The 24,988-nt window shown below is 43.5% G+C and overlaps 3 protein-coding genes across 8 annotated transcripts in view; all 3 read right to left on the reverse strand.

Annotated features, from left to right (window-relative positions):
• Positions 1 to 5,706: 5,706 nt before the first annotated feature.
• Positions 5,707 to 14,441, reverse strand: caprin2 (caprin family member 2). 3 transcript variants are annotated; one of them, XM_047017713.1, is made up of 20 exons: positions 13,843 to 14,441; positions 13,202 to 13,448; positions 12,988 to 13,050; positions 12,823 to 12,909; positions 12,041 to 12,279; positions 11,827 to 11,909; positions 11,550 to 11,681; positions 11,169 to 11,395; positions 11,034 to 11,078; positions 10,830 to 10,943; positions 8,977 to 9,061; positions 8,807 to 8,859; positions 8,582 to 8,686; positions 8,372 to 8,470; positions 8,147 to 8,278; positions 7,833 to 7,989; positions 7,558 to 7,740; positions 7,225 to 7,325; positions 7,017 to 7,083; positions 5,707 to 6,908 (listed from the first exon to the last, which is right to left on the reverse strand). In XM_047017713.1, exons 2-20 carry the CDS (start codon positions 13,433 to 13,435, stop codon positions 6,346 to 6,348), a joined length of 2,769 nt encoding a protein of 922 aa, XP_046873669.1. In that variant the 5' UTR covers positions 13,436 to 13,448; positions 13,843 to 14,441; the 3' UTR covers positions 5,707 to 6,345. The 3 variants fall into 3 exon arrangements, with proteins under 3 accessions (XP_046873669.1, XP_046873670.1, XP_046873668.1); XM_047017714.1 differs by having other exon boundaries at positions 7,624 to 7,740; positions 10,830 to 10,946; XM_047017712.1 differs by having other exon boundaries at positions 10,830 to 10,946.
• A 1,449-nt stretch (positions 14,442 to 15,890) lies between these two features.
• sinhcaf (SIN3-HDAC complex associated factor) lies at positions 15,891 to 21,257 on the reverse strand. The gene is given in 7 exon segments (XM_047017715.1): positions 15,891 to 17,127; positions 17,129 to 17,210; positions 17,406 to 17,556; positions 17,741 to 17,852; positions 18,514 to 18,613; positions 19,254 to 19,381; positions 21,103 to 21,257. Coding segments are annotated over 6 exon segments (654 nt in total). The 5' UTR covers positions 21,103 to 21,257; the 3' UTR covers positions 15,891 to 17,046.
• Positions 21,258 to 23,283: 2,026 nt separating this feature from the next.
• The window catches only part of dennd5b (DENN/MADD domain containing 5B), a 57,059-nt gene continuing 55,354 nt past the window's right edge, over positions 23,284 to 24,988 (reverse strand). For all 4 annotated transcript variants that reach the window (XM_047017686.1, XM_047017685.1, XM_047017683.1 and 1 more), the window contains 2 exons: positions 24,700 to 24,874; positions 23,284 to 24,181 (listed from right to left, as the gene is read on the reverse strand). In XM_047017686.1, the coding sequence (XP_046873642.1) occupies positions 23,998 to 24,181; positions 24,700 to 24,874 (359 nt within the window). In that variant the 3' untranslated portion in view covers positions 23,284 to 23,997. The remainder of the gene's footprint in view (positions 24,182 to 24,699; positions 24,875 to 24,988) is intronic.

Raw genomic sequence — 24,988 nt, forward strand, 5'->3', positions numbered from 1 at the left:
GCGGTGTGCACATACGCATTGCATTACATGGCAAATGTGCCGGGAAATTGATTGAATTGCCGGGTCTTTAGAGGACGCATCACAGATCATGGCGCTCCCTCAAATTGTGCAGACACTGATAGAATTAGCTGAGCTGGTAGAAACTAATAATATATCTGAGTCTGATGCCCGTGACCGAGTAGAACAAGTCACAGAGAGCTTGGCTGCATACTCTGCCGTCACAGACGTACACATTAATGAGGTTGCCATAGTAAACCTCTCTTCAGTCCTGGAACGGCTGGATGCTGTGGAGCCTCAAATGGGACGGGGACGACCAACCATCCACATCCCGTTCGAGTCCATCGAGAACTATTTATTAAATGGTCTACTTTTTCCTGTGAAAGCAAGCTGTTTCACCTTTGGCCTGGTTCAGACAAAATCTGAATTTCCGCAATCTGAATTTGAATTTCCGCAATCTGAATTTCAAGAATCTGAATTCCTGCAATCTGAATTTTAGAATGTTTTATTTTTGGATCAAAATAATTCAGTTGTATTAAATTTGGCATACAAATAATTCAGATATTATATATTCAACAGCAATATATTTCAGTTTTATGAAATTCGACACACAAATATTTCAGATCTTTCATATTCAAATTCAGATACTTTTGTCAGCTTTCTAGCTCCATAAATCCGTTGCTTTGCATCCTCCGACGGATGGTCTGGTGGCCGACAACAGCTCCGCTATGTCCTTCATTTTTAAACCATTTAATAAATAGTTTAATTCAAATTCAGATTGCGGAAATTCAGATTTTGTCTGAACCAGGCCAAAGGTGAAACAGCTTGCTTTCACAGGAAAAAGTAGACCATTTAATAAATAGTTCTCGATGGACTCGAACGGGATGTGGATGGTTGGTCGTCCCCGTCCCATTTGAGGCTCCACAGCATCCAGCCGTTCCAGGACTGAAGAGAGGTTTACTATGGCAACCTCATTAATGTGTACGTCTGTGACGGCAGAGTATGCAGCCAAGCTCTCTGTGACTTGTTCTACTCGGTCACGGGCATCAGACTCAGATATATTATTAGTTTCTACCAGCTCAGCTAATTCTATCAGTGTCTGCACAATTTGAGGGAGCGCCATGATCTGTGATGCGTCCTCTAAAGACCCGGCAATTCAATCAATTTCCCGGCACATTTGCCATGTAATGCAATGCGTATGTGCACACCGCCCCCTACCGAACAAGATGGGTAGCTCGGTCAGCAGGGAGCTGAAGAAGAGCGGCTACTGACGTCACTCAACTGCGCCGCTCAGAATGCATTTTCGTTTTCGAATTATGGGCAGTTCTTTGCGGGCAGAACATGAAAATGCAATGTCCGCTCAGTACTAATCAGTACTAATTTGATTTATGAGTCAAATAATGCAGCCACATTCTTAAAATGAAAATGCATTTCTGGAAATACATTTGAATTTGAATTGTGGTCACGATTTTGCAGCCACGTTCTTAAAATGAAAATGCATTTCTGAAAATGCATTTGAATTTGAATTGTGGTCACGATTTTGCAGCCACGTTCTTGAAAATGAAAATGCATTTCTGGAAATGCATTTGAATTTGAATTGTGGTCACGATTTTGCAGCCACGTTCTTAAAATGAAAATGCATTTCTGGAAATGCATTTTCAAATTTTACATTTCAAATAGAATTTTGGTATCTATTTGCTGGGGCATATTTTGAAAATTAAATTTCAAATGTCTTTTTCGTTTTCATTTTAATTAAAGGAAAGAATGAGCAGTCTTAAAGAAGAAAATGAAAATGCAAATAGGATGATTGAATACTAATTTGATTTATGAGTCAAATAATGCAGCCACATTCTTAAAATGAAAATGCATTTCTGGAAATGCATTTTCATTTGAATTTTGGTCACGATTTGCTTCCATATTAAACAGGCTCTGGTTGGATTTTCTCAACTTTATGTAAATGAGGAGCGTGAAAACGCTAGTGTTGACCAATCGGGTTGGTTTCTTGTTTCTTGTAACGTAGCAAATGTTGGTCATGGTAAACAATTCTAGGTTTGACAATTTCAAGATGGAAAAGCAACTCATCGTAGGTGTGTCTACACACTCAGTCTTGTTTTATACGCCTCTGTACAACTAAAGAGACGTTAACAAAAAATTTGTACCTGGCGCAGGGTTGCCGGGGTTGTCAGTGTCCCTGGTGTGTTAAATTCAGCCTTGTCACTTTAGCTAGCTACAATACGTAACCTAGCTCTAACTTTCTTCTGTGCTAGCTGCATACTGTACTAGTCTAGCTACAGTATTCTAGTTTACCCGGCACACGATTGACATTCAACGTTGAAATGCTGGTTGGCAGTCACTCGCTAGCCATACAGTAAATATGTAGTGGCCATAACCTAGCGAATGTTACTGGAAAAATGTTTGAAGTGCTGTACAGTACTGTAGCCTATAGCCTAGTTGACAAGATCATGCAACATCTAGTCAGCGTATCTGATCCTTGCATCATGCCGTGTAAAACCTGTATTTTGATCGAGACAGGAGCACTTATATATCAATAAATATCGCTATTGTAAATACATGAACCCAAGTCTGCACACTTGTCCATGACACCGTTTTACACAAACTACAAAAGTGACTTTAGAGAACTACAACTCTGTATTAACTTTTTTAACACGCCCCCAAGCGTGGTGCACTGTGGGAAGGCCAGTGGTGCAGAGCGTTAAAAAACGCTGCAGTGTGAACGCACCGTAAAAACCCAGATCTTTCCAATCTAGAAACGTGCGCATTCATATAAAGGGGCGGTGTAAGCACCATATGTCCAGTCGCAAACATGGACAAAACAAGAGCCACATAATTCACGCAGGAGAAGCTGACAATAATCTTCCAAACTTTGTTTACTCCTCCTGCGTGAAATATTGTAATACAAGCATATCAGGAATAGAGACATATAATACAGACAAAAATCAACAAAGTCGCTGCTGCCAAGCTGGCAGAAAATAGCAGATGCTGTAAATGCGTAAGCTACATGACTTATTGATATCAAGGCTGAATTGCCTGAATCAGTCCCTTTTGTAGGATATTGTACAGCTACAAAGGGCCTATAGAATAATGAAATTGCTTGCAGCCAACAGGAAGAAAAGGGGGGGGTCCTCCTCCACAGGACTTCACTCCTGCCGAGGAGCTGGCCCTCTCCTGCTATCAGGGTCACCCCATGATGGAAGGAGTGGAGGGGGGCGTTTTTCCCGGATCCGGAGATCCCCTGATCAGTTAGGGGGAACGACAGATACAGCTGCGTGTCGTCAGCGTAGCAGTGGTAGGAGAAGCCATGGGAGGTAATGATTGGTCCAAGTGAGGTGGTGTACAGAGAGAAGAGGAGGGGTCCAAGGACGGAGCCCTGTGGGACACCAGTGGAAAGCTGGCGAGGGCCTGACAGTTTGCCTCCCCAGGAGACCTGGTAGGATCTTCCTGACAGGTAGGATGAGATCCACTGAAGTGCAGTGCCAGTGATGCCCATCTCAGAGAGTCTGGAGAGCAGGATCTGGTGGTTAGTTCAAGTCTTTAATTTGTCAGATGCACAGAACAACACAAGGTCAGACTGGGCACTGAAATTCTTAAGACAAGACAACGCAAGCACCTGACATAACATAACATATAAGTACACGGAACAAATTTACATCTATGCTGAGCTTAGATAAGTGAACTTCCTGAATATACAGATAGCAATAAATAAATGACTATACTAACCCTAACACTAAAACTTCTAAAATTACAGATATCAATAAATAGTACGCTATACTAACCCTAATGCACAAAAAAAAGAAAAGAAAACTGTTTCAACCCTATAGCCTATCTAACCTAAGTGGAGTACAGTGCAATAGTGCAAATTTGCAGATCAGTGACTATGTCAATGACCAAACAGGAGCCTGGTGGCGAGGTACAGTGAGGTACAGTAGTGCAATGTTACTGAAAGAGCAACCAGTAGCTGAAAGTGACAGTGTATAAGTGACTAGTGTGCAGTAAAAATGTCCATATCAGTGTCCATTGAGAAGCCTGATGACCCTTGGGTAGAAACTGTTATCCAGTCTGCGTGTGCGCGACCGGATGCTGCGGTAACGCCTGCCAGAAGGCAACGGGGTAAAGAGACTGAAGGATGGGTGGGAACAGTCTCTTAGAATCCTGCTGGCTTTCCTTAGGCAACCTGTGGTTAACCGTATCAAACGCTGAAGAAAGGTCCAGCAGAATGATGACGGATGACCTGGAAGCTGCTCTGGCAGACTGGAGGGCAGTGGTGACTGTCCACATTGATATATTTTAAAGTAATTAATATAAAGTAATATAAACTATAATATAAAAAATATAAACTAATAAAGTAAATTGTTAAAACTCACTCTTTAGATTTTACTGGGGCACGTGCCCCAGTATAAAGGCTCTAACAACGCCCCTGTAAGCACGTCATTCTATTTGGGAGGAGTTGACTCGTATTCGGGGGGAGTGTTTTCATTTGGGGGATGCTTTCATGTTAGTGGGTGTTATTTGCACTTCAGGGCCACCGTAACTACAGACCCTCCAATCATCACGCGGCAATAGTATGAACCTGCAGAGCCGGAGACCCCGGAGAGCTGCAGTTAAAGGACCACCGTTCTAGGACCCTGACAGCGCCACCTAGATGTCACTCGATGGCAACAATATATTTTAATGGTTTGCTAGAGCTAATAAACAAGGAAAACTCTGCCATATGTGATGATGTTTGATGAGACAATTATATAGAAAGGTATAGTATTTGAAAATATGTTCGAATAACATAGAAAGGTATAATATTTGAATTAAAAAACAAATGTACATATTCCATAGGTGTCAAGATCCAGTGTAATTTGATTAAATGAAGTAAAGAAAATGAAGGAAGATAAAATAGCCTAAAGAAAAGGTGGAAAATATATCAATGTGGACAGGTGTGATGCCTAGAGTGACTTTAAAACGTTTTCTGGGACGACAGAGAACCAATGTACACCCTGCAACATGGGCCTTAAGGATTAGGGTACATTTGCAGATACTCTGAACACGTTCTAGAGTCGCTTTGATGGGCTTAACTTCACCAAAGTCAACAAAGCATTATGTCCTGAGAATGTAACTACATCTGTTGGGAATACAAGTACTAAACATGAGTAAATCCTTGATTCATACTGCTGATAATTACATTCCACACACACACACACACACACACACACACACACACGGTCCTGTCTTCTCCCCGGTCAAAATACTGATGCAAGATGATGTGGAGGTTTAACGAGTACTTCCGAGATGAGATTTTCATAGGAGAAATATAGGTACCAAAGCTAAGAACTGTCATCACCAGGTCCATCACGGGCACTGCATGTCACGGCAATCAATAATTCAAAAAATCTGTGTGTGTCAGCGACATCATCCCGGGAACTGCACTAGTCTAGTAAATGACAAATTAATTCCAAGCGAAAATTTTGCAAAATGTTATAGATTTCCGTAAAGAACTCCTTAGATGTTGCGTTCACAAGAATGGGACATAGGCAAGTATAACCCGAAAAATCATGCCTCCGGCTATCGCTGTTGCCAGGGGAGGCATAACAAAAAGTTCAAAAACGTTCTACCTGTACACACACACACAGCATACTAAAATGACCCATTACAAAACCTTTTTAAAAGGTGTAGAAAAACAAAACAAGTATCTGTTAGACTGCTTATGTATTCTTTTATTATTGGAGGCACATTGAGGGATTGTTTCACATCTCCTCTAGAGTATTCATCTTTGCCGGTCAGACAAACGTTCGGTGCAGTCACCATACCCCACCACCCTAACACTTTAGGCCAAAATCTCCATTCCACAGCAAGGCAATAACAAATGGTTTCAGTGCTTAGCATTTTCAAGTTTAGTCAGTTCCCATTCATTACACATTTACTCTGCTTGTTGGTCATTCAACATATTTGAACAGTCATTAATTCATTCAGAGAACAAACAAAAAAAGGCACATATCCCCAATACTGTATTAGATTGGTCTAGTTGGAACATAACAATGCCATGTGACAATAACAACAGTAGTCACAGTAAGACCACAATCGGATCTCACATTGATGACATTCATTCATGGCACTTGGGGCTAAAGAAGCAAAGAGTTAAATCCTCAACTCCCAGAAGCAGGTTACTGGTTGATCATAATTATAATAGGTTAAACATGGCTCTAAACTGAATTGGTGCTGGACTCCATGTGAGAAGGGCATTGGGAAGACAGTTATTGGGAATGTCGTCGGTCTTCCTTCAGTGCAAAGCAATACTCTTCTCCTCCTCTCCATGTGGTTACAGCAGAAGGGTCTGGTCCCAGCTCAGTCCTGGTAAAGCAGGAAGCCTGAAAAGGTGCTGTACTTCCAGCTGCTGCCATAAATGGCGCCGCGGTGCAGCCTCAGCCACACTTGGTCTCCCTGGTACAGTGGTAGGATGGCGTGGTTGCTCGCAGTCTCGTGGTCCGGCGCCCCATCGTTGGCGTACGCCGAAACCATCACCTCCTCGTTGCGCATCAGGTTGATATAGAGTGGGACGTTGACGGCCAGTTTGAGGATGTGGAAGATGAAGACATATGTGCCGTTGGCTGGGCAGGTGAAGCGCCCAAGCTGGGTGTCAAACATGTCCCCCAGGTTGCTGTGCAGAAGGTCAAACGCAATGGGCTGGTCCAGGGTGCCGGGGGCAAAGTTGACAGTGCGGGCAGACGTGAAGGCCACACGGAGGGGCTGTGGGAGTGGGTACAACTGCATGGGGAGCAGGGTGTGGCCCTGAGGAGTGACCGGCACCTCCATGGTGGAGACGGAGAGGGAGTCTCCATGGGCGGAGTCCACCAGAGTGTAGTTGGTCTCCCTGTCGGGGCTGCTCACTTGGGAGGAATCACTCCAGCCTGCTTGAGCAAAGGGGCACCAATTAGAGAACAGTTAGGAAACTTAACAAAAAGACAGCCAGTCAGGTTTTCCTCCATAAGTCAATGGGAAGTCCATGTGGTACCTACCGCTTGAGTTGTGCCTTGTTCCTCCTGGCCCTCCCCCATGCTTGAAGCAATGCTGATACCCACTGTCCTAATGGCAGAAAAATTAATTACAAAAACACTTAATAAAAAATACAAAAAAACACCAGACAAATGGCCAAAAATCGAGACAACCCGGACTTCACCGTAGCCCAACAGCAGCTTCACAGTGATCTGGTAAAGTGTACCTTACCCTGACTCCATATGGGAAAGGCCCAGAATCCCTGTGGTGAGCATGTGGGATGAAGCCTCCTCTTGGGGAACGCACACCACACCGGTACCAATCAAAGCCACCTGGAGATTTAAAGGGGAGGAGGACAGGGTGAGTGAGGAAAGGAAACACATCAGAGGCTATATGGGAAACATGGGAGAGAAGATTTATGGTAAAGATTCAAAGACTTCCCTTCAGAATAAGATGCTGCTAATGCAAACAGCAGGACAGGGGAAGGAGGATCTAGGAAGAGGACTGAAGGGAAGGAAGGAGTAAAGGAGTAAAGAAGTGAACAGGAGAAGAGTAGATAGATACCTCGAGGCCCACCCGCAGAGCGGAAGGAGGAGGAGTGTGCTTGCCCTTTGCCACCACGTGCCATACCTCTCGAAGATCCTCTAGTGTAGTATGATTGGCCAGCTAGACCCATGTTGCTCCCTGATTGGCTGGGAGGCAGGTAGACCTCGCCGCCATTCCCAATGACATACTCAGACTGGTAAGCTGGTGGGAAACAAGACAGTGGTTAAACAATGGCATATGAAAGATGGCCAGCAAAGGGAGGGTCGGTAGAATGGATGGGTAGATGGTTCTACCTGGTGGCAAGAGTTCGTCCTCAGGGAGAGCAAACTCTGGTGGAGTCTGGGTGCTGGCAGTGATGTATTGGAGGCCGCTGGCCTCAGCAAACACACCGTTTTTACAATTGTAGTCCACATCCCCATTGGGAGGCAAAGGGGCATTCACCTTGAATACCTGTACAAACACATCAAATCAACAGATCATTTAAAAAGGGGGGAGGGATGGGATTTTTACCAGGAAAAGCAAGTATTTGAACCAAAGTCTACGGTAGTTGTAATATTTTTTTTATAATTCTGTGAGACAGGGTGGGCTAGTGGATGTGCAGACTCCCCGAGTGCATGTTGTAGAAGGGTGCTGGTGGGGCCATGTCGTTAGTGTGTCTGGTGGGGAGAGTGGAGAAGGGCTGAGTTTGAGAGGTCCCAACATTACAGGGGGACTGCTTCCCCGACTTAAGAACAGGTGTCTGGCGAGAAGAGAGGGAACATAGACATACACTCAGGAAATGGAAAGAAACACATATCAAGTGGACGTGAGATAGGACGCCTGGCAGTCATACCGGAGGTCGGGTTTTCTCCTCCAGGGTGGAGAGGGAGGAGCCACGCCGATAGAGCAGTGGCGATGGAAACACCTCACAGTCCTGGAGATGCAGGGGTTCCTGGACACAACATCAACATGGAGCAGGAGGAGACATGAAACAGACGGAGGGGGGGGAATTGACAAAACCACATGAACAAACTAAACACAGTCATGTGGGTATGGTCATTACATCAGCAGGATTTTCAACGTTGAGGTCCAGGTCACAGTCGTCCAGAGACTCCTCTCCATTGGTCAGACTGGTTTTGTGCTCTAGAAGTCTTGCAGGCTGTGTAGACTGGAGAAGAAGGAACAAGAACATTAACATGGCGTACACTTCTGAAATTAATCATGCAGCATCGTGAAACAAGGCTTGTTTTTCCAATTGAATGTTAGACCAAGAAACTGACGGTCTTACATGCAGTGTTTTGAGAAGGACCTCTGCTGGGATGCTCTTTGGATCATTTTGTGCTGTTGAGGGACAGAAAAGATAGTGTCCTGATTAATACAGTCTGCTACTTGGCCTAATGTCTACTACTGAGTAGATATAGGGGGCTGAGTGAGAATTAAAAAGGTATTTTCTGGTACCCAGAGGAGAGGGGGACCTAGAGGCCCTTCTGCTCAGTCTACTGTGCCCGTTGGTGGGGGAGTTATCGATCTGTAGGTCAGAGGCCTGGAGGAGATAGAGGATCAAATGTAACAACCCTGCCTTCCATGAACATGTCCTGTCCTCTTAAAAAGAGATTTGATGTGTAGAAGTACAGTGCCCTCCAAAAGTATTGGAACAGTGAGGCCAATTCCTTTATTTTTGCTGTAGACTGAAAACATTTGGGCTTGACATCAAACGATGAATGTGAAACCAGAGATCAACGTTTCAGCTTTTATTTCCAGGTATTTACATCAGGATCTGATGCACAAATTAGAAAATATCACCTTTTTGTTCGAACCCACCCATTTGTCACGTGAGCAAAAGTATTGGAACATATGACTGACAGGTGTGTTTTGTTGCCCAGGTGTGTCCTATTACATACATTATTCAATCGATAAATACCACTGAATGTCTACACTCAGGTTCAGATTGGGTAAGATAGGTTTTGTCTATGCAGACTGTATTCAGAGGTGAAAACAACATGAAAACCGGAGCGCTGTCTTTGGGTGAAAAACAAGCAATTGTGAGTCTTAGAGAAGATGGAAAATCAATCAGAGCCATTGCAGAAACATTGGCCATAGCCAGTACAACCATTTGGAATGTCCTGAAGAAGAAGAAAACTACTGGTGTACTAAGTAACAGACCTCGAACAGGTAGACCAAGGAAAACATCAGCAGTTGACGACAGAAACATTGTGAGAGCTGTGAAGAAAGACCCTAAAACAACTGTTAGTGAGATCAGCAACAACCTCCAGATGGCAGGAGTGAAGGTATCACTATCTACTGTTCGCAGAAGACTTCATGAACAAAAGTACAAGGGCTACACCAGAAGATGCAAACCACTCATTAGCAAGAAGAATAGGAAGGCCAGGCTGGAATTTGCCAAAAAGTACAGAGATGAACCTCAAAAATTCTGGGACAAAGTTTTATGGACTGATGAGACAAAGATTAACTTTTACCAAAGTGATGGAAAGGCTAAAGTTTGGAGAAAGAAAGGAACTGCTCATGATCCCAAACACACAAGCTCATCTGTGAAACACGGTGGAGGTAATGTCATGGCTTGGGCTTGCATGGCTTCTTCTAGGACGGGCTCATTAATCTTCATTGAGGATGTAACACATGATGGCAGCAGCAAAATGAACTCGGAAGTCTACAGAAACATTTTGTCTGCCAATTTAAGGAAAGATGCAACCAAACTGATTGGCAGAGCCTTCATCATGCAGCAAGATAACGACCAAAAACACACTGCCAAAACAACAAAGGAGTTCATCAGGGGCAAGAAATGGAAGGTATTAGACTGGCCAAGTCAATCTCCAGACTTAAACCCTATAGAGCATGCATTTTACCTGCTTAAGAGGAGACTGAAGGGAGGAACCCCACAAAACAAACAACAACTGAAAGAGGCTGCAGTGAAAGCCTGGGAAAGCATCAAAAAGGAAGAATGCAAAAGTTTGGTGACGTCAATGGGTCACAGACTTGCTGCAGTTATTGAAAGCAAAGGATTTGCAACTAAATATTAAGTCTTATTCACTTAAATATGTTTTAAGTATATCTGTTCCAATACTTTTGCTCACATGACAAATGGGTGGATTCAAACAAAATGTGATATTTTCTTAGTTGTGCATCAGATCCTGATGTAAATACCTCGAAATAAAAGCTGAAACGTTGATCTCTGGTCTCACGTTCATTATTTGATGTCAAGCCCAAATGTTTTCAGTCTACAGCAAAAATAAAGGAATTCGCCTCACTGTTCCAATACTTTTGGAGGGCACTGTATATTCATCCTGTCACACCTGCAGGAAGCTGAAGGATCCTCGGATCTTGGTCATCAGGTCCTCCAGGTGCTGCTCACGCAGGGCGTGGTCCTTGGGGAGAGCAGGTGGGGAGTTGTAAACCTCTATGAAGGTCTGCTGTGCCAGACAGGAAGAGAAACCCGTCCATACTGGTTCAGTACAGGAAATGGAAAGAAACCTATATCTCTAAAAGATTGCACTTACAGCTTTGGTACCCGGCTCCCCTTTAGATTTCTTTTTCTTTCTTAGCTGCACAGATAAAAATATGGAGCTTAAGACAACAACATTCTTGGAACGCTGATTTTAGAGGGTTATCCTTACTTATGAAAAACAACTTACTGGTTTAGAAGCTTGTTTCTTGATGGTCACCGGCACTTTGGCGATGTATACTGCAGCCCCTCTCCATGGTTTCTGGATGGCACACTGAAGGGAGACCGGCGTTTCCGAAAACTCCATATCCCATGAGTCTGGAGGTTCCTGTTCCTTTATTGCCTGGAACCCCACCTTCCAGTTCTGAGTGGGAGAAGTCTTGGGTTCAGGGTCAGACTGGGAATCCTTGATAGAATCTGAGTACGCAAGATATGCGTTAGATATTCTTACCTACCTATTTGAAGAATTACTTTTGTTGAGCTTTGAAAGGGCTGCAAATTAATGTTATTTTTTTCACATCAAAATACAGGAACTTTATTCAAATGTAAAGTTACACAACTGAACACTTACTAGAGATCCTGGCGGATGCCTTCTTGACCATGGGAGCCTCCATTTCTTTCAGACTGGTCGCAGGAGGAGTTGCGACAAGATCAAAGTACCCACAATGCAACAGCTTGTGGAGCTGCTCCTTCAGTATCTTGTCTAGAAATATTGTAACAGATGTCATAACAGATGTCATGACTGATTACAGAACATATACTTCTCTTACTCATTTCAGGACATCAGAGACTGGAGGTGTAACATATGTGCTGGTGGGGGTGGAGCTACAGAAGGTGGTCACACTCACAGGTGGAACCAGCCACTGGTTTGTCTCCGCCCTCGATCAGGTCCAAGTAGACTAAAGCTGCCCTCTCCATCTGATTCTCCAAACTATGACCCACAGCAGAAAGGTACATCAAGTTACTCACAATGCCAGGAAGTGAGCAAAGCGCTTTGCATTCAAAGGGGAAAAAATGTGAGGAGAGATAAGTGGGTTCAATAAAAAAAAGACCTAAAATCACCTCAAATGTTCATCCCTCTTAACACCCAGCAGTGCAGCGAGATCGAGTAGGCTCTGCAACTCAGGGGCAGGAAGGTGGGGGGCAAGGTTGAGGCCGGAGAGGAGGTCGTTCCTGACGTGCTCGTGCTGCAGGCTCAGGAGGAGGTGCCGCACTTGCAGAACGGTGCAAAGCAGTCTCCGATCAGCCTCCACTTTGGCCACCTGCTCCTTCCTCACCGCTTTCCTCTGGGCCCTCAGCAACTACAAGTGGATGACAAATGGCCCAGTTCCAAACCCACAACTTCAGCCTGCATGGTCTAACAAATTTAAGATGGCTCTCAAACTAAATTTGATGTCAATAAATTCTGACATCTCCATCTACGCTCTACTGTAGTGTCTCGTTACTCGCTTGTCAAGGAAAATGTTCCAATGACGTTTATATAACGGTGACAGAAATGCCCATGTGTACAGCCTCACCTCATTGAACCTAACAGTGACGTGCCAACCCTTGGAGGCACGCTAGAACCGCAGGATTCCAATTCTAACAGACTGGAATCCACTGAGCCCTCTCAGCCTTAGCTTACAGGCCTCCCTTGAACCATATGAAATGACTAAGAGTTTAGTAGCACAACAGCATAAACCATCATAGACCTACCAATGGAACTTATAGCTTCTGAATTCTACCTAGCCTCCGCCAAACTTAAACACAGAGGGGACAATGGAAAAGAATGTTGTTTAATAACTTAGAGAAAGGCAGGTTTCTCCTTGTGTTAATGACCCCTAAACAGGCCCAGGAAGGCTTACATCTTGTGTTAGGCCATCCAAGGTCTTATGCAGCTGCTGTGCAAATGACAGGTTGTGGATTATCTCGTCATACTTCTCCACTGCGTCCTGTGGAAGACACGCACCAACCATGAGTTACGTTGTCCACACAGTTACTGGCATTTGTATGAAAGATACTTTTCTTACGAGTTGGTCCTTATTGAGAGTTTCGCCTTGTTTTAAGCGGTTTAAATAGTCTTCCAGTTTAATCTGTAAATGAAAGATTCAGTTTAACTATTAAATTGTTATGCAACTACCGGATTGCTCATAAAAATAGAAAACAATTATTCCTAGACCCATCCACCTCCACTTTTACATCCATCCAGCCATCTATCCATCCAACGCCTCCTCTCCACCCTACCTTTTTTTTCTCTATGTTGCGGATCTTGTGTTTGAGGCAGATGAGTCCATCCTCTATGTAGCGGTCATAGCCCTGGTAAATGGTGTTGGAGGCCTCCAGGTCCATCTGGAGTGTTTTCAGCCTGCCAGTAGAGCCCATCTTGGGGCTACCAGCCTTATGGCTTGCCAGGCCTGGTCTAGAGCATTCTGATGGAGCTAAGACATCTAGGACTGGGGATGGAGACAGCTGCACCATGTTCAGCTCTTTCCTGATCGAGTAGATCAAAATGACACAATATTATCTTTAAGGTAAGGATGCAGTGACAGGTTCTGGTACGCAGATTATCAAGAAGCGTCTTGGGCTACGGCCAGACTCATGACAGTGCATTTATCGCCAACAGAACACTAGAGACGATGTTGTGATACTCTTAAGAAACCTGACAAAACATTTCCATAACTGCACGTTTCAAACTGGCAAAACTACTGAGGGGTCTTTTCTTATCAACGCATGAAAAACGCTCACAATGTACGCACGTTTGGCTGCCGACGCTGATTTTTTCACGCACAAATAAATTCTAACTATGTGAGCATTTAAAAAACATATTAAAACAAACTACGCTCTTTTTAATAATAACTTCCACATTGATAAAACAGGAAACCTACCTCGTGCCTTTGGCTTGTTCTGCGCGATAAAGATTTTGCTAGAGCAAATCCTGAGTGCAGGTGCGTGACATCCAAAATCGGAAGCAAACTGCCCTTTTCTCAGACCGACCTAACGTAATGTTAGATTACACAGGGCAAACCCTAAACCAACTCATACCTTATATACCCTGCTTTCCACTCTCAAATGTTCTGGCGGTGGGGGCGCAGAAATGAACGTGACGTCATCTTTCTGGGCATCTGCTGTGGAGAGCGGCGCTGTGCGGCGCGGACGTTGCACCCGTCCACACCTAGTAGCAGCCTGACCCATGTCTTCTGGTCACACTGCACCGCTTTACTAATGGTGCAAGAATTACCTTCCTTTTTCTAATACAATCGATATCTAGCCTATGCTTTTCAGACAACAAAAAAAGTCCACTGGTGTTTATGCTATTAACGCCGTAGGCCAAAAAAACTCAGCAGCTCATCTCAAGTAATGCCAGGAATCTCTGTGTCTGTGTGTGTACAAATTAGCATCGGTTAAGTTTCCCACTATCATCTCAAGAACCGGCCACTCTGCAAAGTTCATATTTTGCAGGTGTCCTTTTAATAATCCAACGGAGTGCAATGCCGCGATTGACGTTGTTTGGATATGGATTTGGACATTTTCATAAAATAATTCCCCACCAGTTTGGCTTGCTGTGCTCTGGACTCAAGCCATTGTGAGTTGACTGGGCTGCACTAAACTAACTCTCGCGAGCCGAAACGATATGGATTTAGCAATCCGAAAACAGTGATAAACAATAGCCTATTATTCATGTCAGTGCAATACAGAAAATCCAAGACTATTTTACTGATAAAATACTGGTTAGCTAACTAAGAGAAAGACGATATATAAAGTGGATGGTTTGTGTTGCTGGAAAGGTTATTCTACAATTGTTGATGTGTAGACCTACTGGCTCTTTTGAGACTCTTAATTGTTGAAAAATTACAATGAAAACCATCAAGCTTTTCAAATAAACAAAAGAAAACTACAATGACACACTGTAAGCAAACTTCACATCTGACATTTATTGATCAAGTAGAAATTACAATGTGTAGAAAAATACAAATTGTCCCTCTAAAATCTCCCCCTTTCTAGACACACAGTTCAGTACTTTCCTATCGTACATGCTAATAGCACGACTAAGGAGAAACAAGCACAGTCTACGCCCGCACTCTGCAGTCTCTACCCATCATCTCCGGAGAAAATAAGAGGCCTCAAGTTTGGTTGCATAACACTTCTGAAAAACATATGCATCTAACTCCAAACTTTAATAGGCTACAATCATTACAACTGTACAGTTTCTGGCAGCAGTTTGCGTCTTTAGCTGGTTGAGGGCCGTTAACTAAATACGTTTCTCCTGAATACATTTCAACACAGGTTTTGTAGAGAAAACCAAGAGATGTAAAAAAGGACAAAGTACACTGACAAAATAAATAACAGTAAATAATTACATGAATCAACAAGACTCCTGAGTATATGATATACATTTAAAGGGAGTCTCAGTTCGTACCCATACACTATTTCAGACATGCTGGAGAGAGTAAAAAAAGCTCAACTAAAGCTTACATTCTCCAAAAGCTGCCATCGTATAGTGCTAAACACTGTAGAGTGTGGTATATAAACACAACGGAAATGTACTGTTTAGAAAATGTAGTTAAGAGGTTTAATTTGTCAATGTGTTCATGCAACTTTGCACGCCCTAGCGGTAGGAAATGCAAATAGTTTCTTTCGTAATAGAATAACAAATACAAAAAGTACAGAATGATTTAGCATGGCTATTAGTAACCTTTTTATAAATAAATGACTTACTACAGTGAATAATCTAACATGGCAAATGTAGGCAATAGATGTTATATGGCCCCCTGTACAGACACGGTTAGATAGAGTAAACACATTTCCTGTTTGGAAGAGGAAATCAGCATAGATAAGCAGAGCCAGCTCCAGCTCCTCCTATATCAATTGTTGGCAATGACAGCTGTGGGACACAGTACAATCAGAGGAACATATTTTGTGAATTAATCATTAGTGTTTTTTCTTTTCCTTTAATCACCTATATACAAACATACATATTCAAACTTTACAGTATCTTACTTAAATGGATGAATCTAAGTAAAAACTGTGTTATACCAAGAGACAACATGCAGTTTTCATGCAAACAGAATAGCAACAGACCCACACAGAACTGGTGGGTCAGAACCACAAGTTCTGACTGCTGTTTGGTGTAGCGGGGCCGTGATAACAAATCAAGATGATCCATGGACAGAGATAGGAAGCTCCTGAAAGAGCAGGTCTAAAGACCGTTTTTGATTTTAGCTTATGAAGGTTCGTGTGAGAACGGGAGATGCTCCGAGACCAGACTTTAAGAGAACACAACCCCCCTTGTGTGCTGTGAATGTGCTTTGTGAATACACATTTAACAAGTTAATACGATAAGATTCCCTAGTTTTCCCATTAAAACTATTTATATTCTCACAAAACGTGTACAGGAAACAGTGTGTTCCCTCCACAGACACAAACACAGGGCATATGCAACACTGGGCACATTAAAGCTGCCATGACAGTCAACAAAACTAGAATAAGCAGTTTTAAAATTTGCATTATGCTTTCCCCCCCTCCTCCTCCTTGAGGCTATGTCATATGTTTCTAAACAAAAGCTCAGGGTATTTTTGGTTTCACTCATCCGGTAACATTCAGGATTAAAAAACAATGAAGAAAAATAAAAGACGTAGCAAGTGTGTGTGTATGGATCTGGGAAAGGACAAGTCAGGCAGTGGAAGGCTGTTCTCTAGGCTATGGCTCAATCCTAGATGTAAAAGGTACAGTTCTAGAGGTCTTACTTTGTGCATGCAGCTTTAGTGGCATCCAGCATTGGATAGTGGCTATTTAGAGGGTCAGGTACATTCAGTTAAACAGAGATGGAACGAATAGCTTATTTCTGGTAGAGAACAAAAAATAAATATTTGAATAATACACAGTTCCAGCAGCTCTTGAATAGAAAAAACAAGGCCATGAAGACAACCATATTTGGAGCTCATGCAGGTATCAGAGAAACGTAGACTTTCACGTGAATTTTTTGTCTCTTCGCCAGTGACAATGTTGTCATCACCACTCCCCTGCCCCCAGTTCCCCCTCCCACTCTTTTTCCACCGGGGGGGATGGGGGGCTGTCAGGCAGCTGTGGAATCACTGCTTTATCTCCGCTACCCTGCCCGTCGTCATCCTCCTCCTCCTCATTCTCCTCTTCCTCGCGCTCTTGTTTTTTCTGACAGCAGGGCTTGTAGAGGTGGGGGTCTATCAGGACCTCCCCATGGCGGCCCGTGTAGATAATGCCGCAGCACACCTTCTGTCTGCAACAAGGGGATGAACATGGTCAACTAAACACTTGTGTCCAAACAACTAAATACACCAAGGGAGTAAAAATACTAATAACCACTAAAATAGGGTTTTTGAGTTGAGCATGGGAAGATGCAATATCCAAGATGGAAAAGGTAGAGATTAGACTCTGTAGAAGTTACTCAGGCACAGTTAGACTAGGCTTTCACCTTTTCCAGTAGGTCAGGTCCAGGAAGGAGAAGACAGGAGAGCGGGCGGAGTCAGACGAGAGTTCGCTGTCCGAGCCCTCGTCCGATTGGTTGCTGTAGGTGGGAGACTGGGCCGGTGAGGCACTGGAGGTGGTGCTGTGAGCATCCGAGTCTGTGGGGTGGGGTAAACCGCGACAACCACCAATGAGAAGCCTACTTAGGTAGGTAGATAAAAAAAGTCTAACTGTTAAGACAAATGACAGAATTGTGCCGATCTGCAGGTAACAACTTAAGACTGTGCTGCTTCAGGGTGCTTAGCTGAAGGCAGAGTGTCTGCCCTGACAGTTGCTCCTTACTGTGTCTCTTCAGCTCGCTCTGCACTCGGCTGATCTGGCTTGGCCTCACCTTCTTCATTTGCCTGAATTTCACATTGGTCTTGACGCTAGGGCTGCCCTTGGCGTCGACGACCTGAAACAAAGCAAACGCATTCTGGTAGATTCATTTTTGCACACATGCATGGCTTTCAGATGGTGAAAGAGATTGCTAGTGTTTCCACCTTTGGCTAGCACAATTCTACAACACAACTTACAGAGTAGGCTACTGTTTGTTGGTTGATGTCGGATAACTTGAAACCAAATAATTTCAAAACAACGATTTTTTAAAAACAATTCTTCTTTGTCCGGCAAATCAGCCCCACTGGCGTTATTTTCAGACATCATTAACGCTTGCTTACACTTGCCAACAAAAGCTGTTTACTCATATCAATGTTTGCTTCCTCTGGAGTTGCGCTAGCTTGTTTGTTGACTTTCATTGGCTGGCATAATGTGTGCAGCATCCATGCTGCATGTTTTTTTTGTAAAAAAATACAAATTTGAACTAGCCCACTAGGCAGCATCACTTGACTTATATTTTATACCAAACAGAAACACTTCACTAATACATGTATTTATATATTGTGATATCCATGATATGGCAAAATCCATATCATGGCACAACGCAATACCGGTATTCGCTTTCATACCGGTATACCGCCCACCCCTATCATGAACCCTTTTACTTTCCTGTTGAATTCCTTACAACATGGATGTTTGATGGTGTGTTTAGTGCCTGTTCTGTAGCAGGTCCTTACATGCTTCCAGTTCTTCTTGGAACCTGCCGGAAGCTTCTTCCATCTCTTCACCAGGAGGACGCAGGCATTGCAGATCTCCCCACACCGCACCTCTCCCAGCCTACGACAGACAGCAGAAAAAGGAGGGAGAGAGAGAATAGAGGGACTTTGAAGCAAAAAATAAAAAGTGCAGAAGCGAGAGCAGGAGTGGAAGAGTCTAGCATTCGCGTATGTGAGATTGACACATTGAAAACCCTGAGCGTTTATTAATATCTCTCCTCTGGGGGTGACTATGAACTATTTTCAGCCTCCCCTCTCCTAATGCTGACTCACGTTGTTGGTAACCATGGCGATGGACAACAGAGCAAGCTAGGCAGCGTGGTGATGGTGATGAGACATGCAATGTGAAAGCTGCCTGAATTCTTGAGCCGCTAAAAATTCGCAGGAAGCATGTCCTAGTTTGAGACAAGCCCCGGGGTGGACCATGTAATATTTACAATAGGCACAGCTCACTGCCAACAATGCCAACAGGCAATCCTGCAGATCGATTTATTCAATTTAATTATCGCAAGATAATTCAACCTCCACCAACAGACAAAACCAAGCAGGATGAACGGTGGACTTGGATGGATCGGGGGATGAATGCAGTCCTCTCGACAGAGGAAGTCCGTGCAAGCTCGCTGCAGATCCAAAGCCTCCCCCCACCCCTCTAGGTTGCAGAGGGGGGCTGACACCTATGTCGATAGCAGTGGACCACTCACCCAAAGCAGCTCTGGAAGTCCCCCTCGTAGCGCTGGCTGTCGGTGAAGCGAGAGCTGGAGGACTTAGCCCGACATATGCAGCAGCCGTCTGTACTCCTGTACATCTTCGGCTTGTGGAAGCCAAACATCTAGACGCGAGAGAGGAACACACAATGATGAAATCAAAGTCTGCTTTCTGGTGACTGACAATTTCAATCTGATTCACTGTGAAAATAAACTATGGTGTAAAGGGGATAAGTGTAGACAGCTCTGTGGAAAGCTTTGACCAATGAAATGAATATATAAATGGGAGCCTTGAACTATACAGCGTCTCTCTTATGGTGTCCCTATGGTGCAAATTAAAAGTTTTTCAGAGCTGATTGCTGCCATTTTAAAGTGAATCTGTTAATTCTGTGTTTTTCCATTGGGCGTTGATGGAATTATACTGTGAGCAAAAGCATGTATGTTGTGTGCACAACAACGTCACGGGCTTTTGAGACGAGCCCCTTTTGCCTGGCTTGACCCAGACATGAGAGAAAGGGGGAACTGGGGTATACGTCACAGCGGATGGGAACAGCACGGCCTGGAGATGTTACCGATGATGTTACGTAACCATGGTCCCGATGCCACATGGTTTCTTTATGGAAGAGATGCGGCATTATCGACGACTTGTTTATTTTTCACAGTAATATGATTGTTGATTAAAATAAAGAATTAACCGATTCTATAATTTTCATAATAAATGGGGTGATGTAGACTCATCAAAATATTGTATAATCTTTAAGACTGATGTAACAAAATGTGGCGACATCAGGCAGGCAGGAAAGCATGGGCTAAATTTGTTGGATTTTGCATCCTCTTACAATAACGATAGGCTACAAACACTCGTTTTTCGATGGTTTTCGGTGGTTAACGACAAAAACTACAAATCTTCAAGATTAACATTCCTGGAGTGCTGGGGGCTAGTCTACAGCAGGAAGCCTCCGGCATCTAGCCTATCGTCAACAAGAATTCGCCGCAATTTTGTCAGATCCCATGTTAAACCGCACAAATGCATTTTGAATTGGCCTACTCAACTCGTTTAACGTTACAATGTGTTTTCCCCAAAATTATTCAGCTACAATTAGCAATTTTGCCCGAGGCTTTCAGCCGATTCGATTTCGGAAACCAAAATCGAATCAAACGGCAAAACCCAATCATATCTAGAGCTGCCTGCCAGATGAAAAAAAAGTCCAACATAAGGGAACTAGTCGGTCAAACATTTCACTGCTATATAAACTGCAGTTGACATCAATGCAGTTGTCCCTCAATGCTTTGACGCAGATCACACCCACACGTCAAATTCCTACTCTGCAATATTACATTTGTCTTTTACACATAATTTGAGATTTTGGTCATGGGAACTCGGCTCCTTCCAGGTAGCTTTTAACTTTGTTGAGCCAATATACCAGACTTTACGCACTGCCGACGAAGGCTCACCATCTAGTTAATTTCAGGAAACACTCCGAACAACACGGTTTAAAAAAATACAAGTTTCCACTTAGCAAAAAAATTGCTTTAAAAAAGACTCCCGTCTCAAGAAATGAAGTCACTGCAGACAGACACCCAACACCGAGGTTAACAAGCCCACTTTTAAACAGTGTTGTTACAAAAGACATTCCAATGAACAGGTATAGGCCTTTATATGACGCTATGGACATTAACTAATTAGAAAGTTACAGATGCAATGAAGGATGTGCAAGGTGTTACAAACGGTTTTCGTAGGCTTTTAAAGTTATAAAAAATACTTAAATAGTCTTAGTTCCAATCATCAGTGTAGAGATAGAAATCGAGACAGTTTAAATTGCGCGTGTTGCTGTTTTATTCTTACCTTTTGTTATTCACAAATGTGGTGATTGACTTGAAAGGCTGAATTCGTCGTAGGCAGTAAATCTCATTTAACAACACCGTCGACACACTATTGAGATGTTACCAGTCGTGGTCTACTTCCAATGTGCCAGTAGTATAGAGGTATGCGCGTGCGCAGAAAGCTAAACCAGCTTTTTCAGATTTTCTTCAATCAAAGCGATTCACATGGACTGACGTCTATGCTTGCGTCTACACTCTATTGTCCATACATGGCCTGAAAATTACGTGTGCTACGTGTGGGGGGTGGTACCAGTTGCCATGGTGCGGTAGGGATCTAGGGGCGTGGTCCTTAGACTTCACACACAGGGGGGCACGCAGATGTTATGTAACCAGCCGAGCCACAGTACCAAGGGAGAAATTGGTCACTTTATGAAATGAGATGGCTTTATGTGCATATTGGTGACACAGAGCAAGTCACTGGGACGTTTTCCTTTTTTTCAAACATACTTTTTAATGAAATGCTTAATAAATACTAGAACAGAACAAATCTCATTGTTCCTACACAGACAGAGAAATCCATTTGGTTTTCCTTCCATAGAGTAGGCTAACATCATTCACACAGGCAGCCATGGAAAAGGTAGGCGTAATAGTTCACTAGTATTGCCTGTTAAGGGAAAAACAACTTCACTCAAGAGGTTGAACCTGTTACACTGAAGGGTGTTACATAACAACAATGGAGAAGAATGGATGGAATGGACCAGACACTGTCCATTTACGACAGAGCCAAAGATGGACAAACTCTGAAACTGATACACTGCAAACCCTGTTTCTCTGTTTTCAGGCCACGAGCGACGGTGTACATCCTGGATGTTTGTCTTCATTATGAGATAAGTATAAAGCAATGAAAGAGCCTAACTTTAAAAACAATCCCACATTTCATGCATGTTGTATCAATTTGGGAGACGAAAAGACGCCCTTCATTCCTGTTAATGTCTACCTCCCTTCTATTTTCATCCATAGTTTCCTACAGTGCACTCAATTATTCCAGTCAGTCAATCAGAAGAAGTTCCTAGCATAAAAGTCTTAAGAAAACACAAAAGTAGTAAGAGGAGCAAAATCATGGTCAAACTGCATTCAGCTGGGATGAAAAGGGAAATCAGTGGTCACATTGGTCTCTAAATAGAATGTTAGTTTTTATATGTATATTTATTTACACCAGTGTCTTCACAACAACTGGTGATGACCACCATCTTTCAACAATGCCACAGTTCTCAGACAAATAATTACATTAAATCAAACCCTTCCGAATGGAACCTGCAAGAGCCTTGCAGGCTGTCCCATCCTTTGAAGAGTTAACACTGAACAAATACTGAAATACTGTGGGTTAAAACCTAGAATTCTTTGTTTTTTGGCTTTTCTTTTTGGATTCAAATCTTCCTAGTAAAGGGACTTTTTTTGTTTTTATGTGCACACGGAGTGGGGATTTCAACAAATTCTGGCTAAATTTGATCATCCTTATAAACATGCACAAAATGCAATGCAGTTTACACCTGTTGTTACAGAAATGCTCATGGGCATGCTCATGGAGGATAAATACAAATAAATATCCACATTAACAGCATCGGTGGGAACAAATCAATTTCATACAAAGATGAAGACAGTTGTCTGGAAATAGACCAAACCTTCAACACCTGTCGACAAATTAGTAGATTTCAGTCACTTAAAACATCCAGTAGGGGCTATTTGGGGTCCAGGGAACTGAGGGGTCTTCTTTTGACATATTTTGTATTCCAGTGCCTTTGACATTTAACACGTATGAAGAACTATGGGATATCTGGACAGACCATTGAGTAATGCTTGTCAACACTGAGACACTGACTGTGCTAAAGAGTTCTATTGGGATCAACTAGCATAAGGATGTACCGGCACTGTGAGTGTAAAAGATGAGGAGAAAGATGGGTTTGAAAGTTAAGTTGGTTTAAACTCCTTGTAGAGGTCACTGTCTAATACAAAAATAAAAATTGAGGGGGAAGCATACACACCAACGTACACACACACACACACGTGTGACAGGCTCAAATTCAAAAACAACTCAGGCCGGTGCCTGTCATCTAAAAATGTCCATGCAGCTTGAGACAAGATCCTGCCTCTAACCCAAGCAGTGGTTGTGTCCATCAAGATGCCTGCCAATGACAATGCAGTGCAAACAATCCTGTCCAACAAGGTGGGAAACAAGCAAATAACTAAATCACACAGCTATGTTGAGTGGCTCAGTTTGGTACAGAAACATACAAGTCCAGTTTTAAGTGATCAACATCTTCAGATGAGATTTCGAAGTAATATTTTCCAGTTTGGAGGCTGCAGGGAGGCAGCAGGGACAAACGGTCTATTTTGTGTTTGGGTTCTTCATGGTCCACTATGATCCACCGACATCCATGCTGAAGCTAACCTCTTGCTAAGTGTGGAATACAGTCTCTGACAGACAGAGAACTACAGAACACAGGCCTGAAAGGGTATCAATCCACACCAACCACTAATGTAGCGAGAGAGCTACACCCACTGTTACTCAAAAGGTGTAGTACTAAATGTCAGAACAAGCGCAAATTCGCAATAGATGCGACCACGTTACGTGCATGCGCCAAAGTGGGGGTACAATTTTGTGGACCAACCAACCGAGCAAGCAATAGAGCTGCTAGTTGAGGCTAAAAACACAGACAAATTATACTGCATTGACTCATCACTGACGCAAATGTCAGCTGAGAGGCTAACTCTGTTGCTTTGGTAGCCGACATGTCCCCGTTCTCCTCGTCACTTTTCCTCTTGCTGCTTTCGGGGTTACACCATAAGTCCCAAAGCGAATCCTGGTGCAGTTAAGGTGTAGTCGTAGTCTTGTGTGTGTGAGCGGTCGTGTCAGAGGTTAAAGGTCGATGCCCTTGACCAGGGAGGCCTCCAGGGTGATGGGGAAGTCGTGAAGGGTCTCCAGGACGCTGATCAGGGCGTTGACGGTAGTCCGCTCCCTCAGCAAAGCGGAGTCCTCATACATCCGCTGGATCAGGGGACATTCCACCAGCAGGGGGAGCCACTGAGGCAGTAGCCGGTCCCTGCAGGGATGGACGGTGGGAAGGAGCGAAAGAGAGGGGATGGAGGTTGATGAAAAGCAAGAAAAGGAGGTAAAGCGTTGAACAAGACAACAACTATCAGCAATTGATCTGTAAAATTTTTTGATCCACAATTGTACCTGTGAGTCAGTTTATGTCAGTGACATACGTTTTTATCTATCTTTGTATTTCTACTTACTATGTTTACTGACATGCACCAACCTACCAAAGCAAATTCCTCATATGTGTAAACCTACCTGTCAATAAATCAGATTCTGTTTCTGATTCAATTAATCAATCAATCAAACTTTATTTATACATTGTGTATTTCATATCAGGAGGCAACACAATGCGCTTCACAGAGGGATAGAAGGGCTGGGGGGATACAAACACTAATGTTTTAAACTAATCTGACACTAATCCAAAGTTTGACATACATTTTCTGTGACATATTATGTCTCTGAATACATTAAATGTGATGGTCAGTTGGTCACCATCGGTTACGTGTGTCCTGTCCTCACCTGGCTCCCAGACAGACCAGCAGCTGGAACTTGCCGTCCTTGCCGATGTTCCGGGTGGTGGAGTTGATGGCGTTGACATAGCGACAGAGGGAATGGCAGGTCATTCCCATTGGCTCCGCCGTCTCCTGCAGGTCACCCATCTGATCGGCCGACTCCATAAACGCCACAGCCTTCTCTGTGGATGGCAGTCGGGATGGAGGTAGAGAGAGAGGGATGAGAGAGGCGAATGGGAGGAGAGAAGGAGAGGTGTGGTGGTTTAAGGGGGGAGGAAGGAGAGAGAGATGTTAGG

This window comes from Hypomesus transpacificus, unplaced genomic scaffold (assembly GCF_021917145.1).
Source record: "Hypomesus transpacificus isolate Combined female unplaced genomic scaffold, fHypTra1 scaffold_62, whole genome shotgun sequence".
In the NCBI taxonomy this organism is placed as follows: domain Eukaryota; kingdom Metazoa; phylum Chordata; class Actinopteri; order Osmeriformes; family Osmeridae; genus Hypomesus; species Hypomesus transpacificus.

Excerpts from the sequence above, each read along its gene's own strand:
- caprin2 (XM_047017712.1), bottom strand. The coding sequence starts at position 13,435 with ATGGTGCAGCTGTCTCCATCCCCAGTCCTAGATGTCTTAGCTCCATCA. Across the intron at positions 7,084-7,224 it reads CTTTCCCATATGGAGTCAGG|GACAGTGGGTATCAGCATTG; the intron begins GTAAGGTACACT and ends TTCTGCCATTAG. Across the intron at positions 6,909-7,016 it reads AACAAGGCACAACTCAAGCG|GCTGGAGTGATTCCTCCCAA; the intron begins GTAGGTACCACA and ends TTGCTCAAGCAG.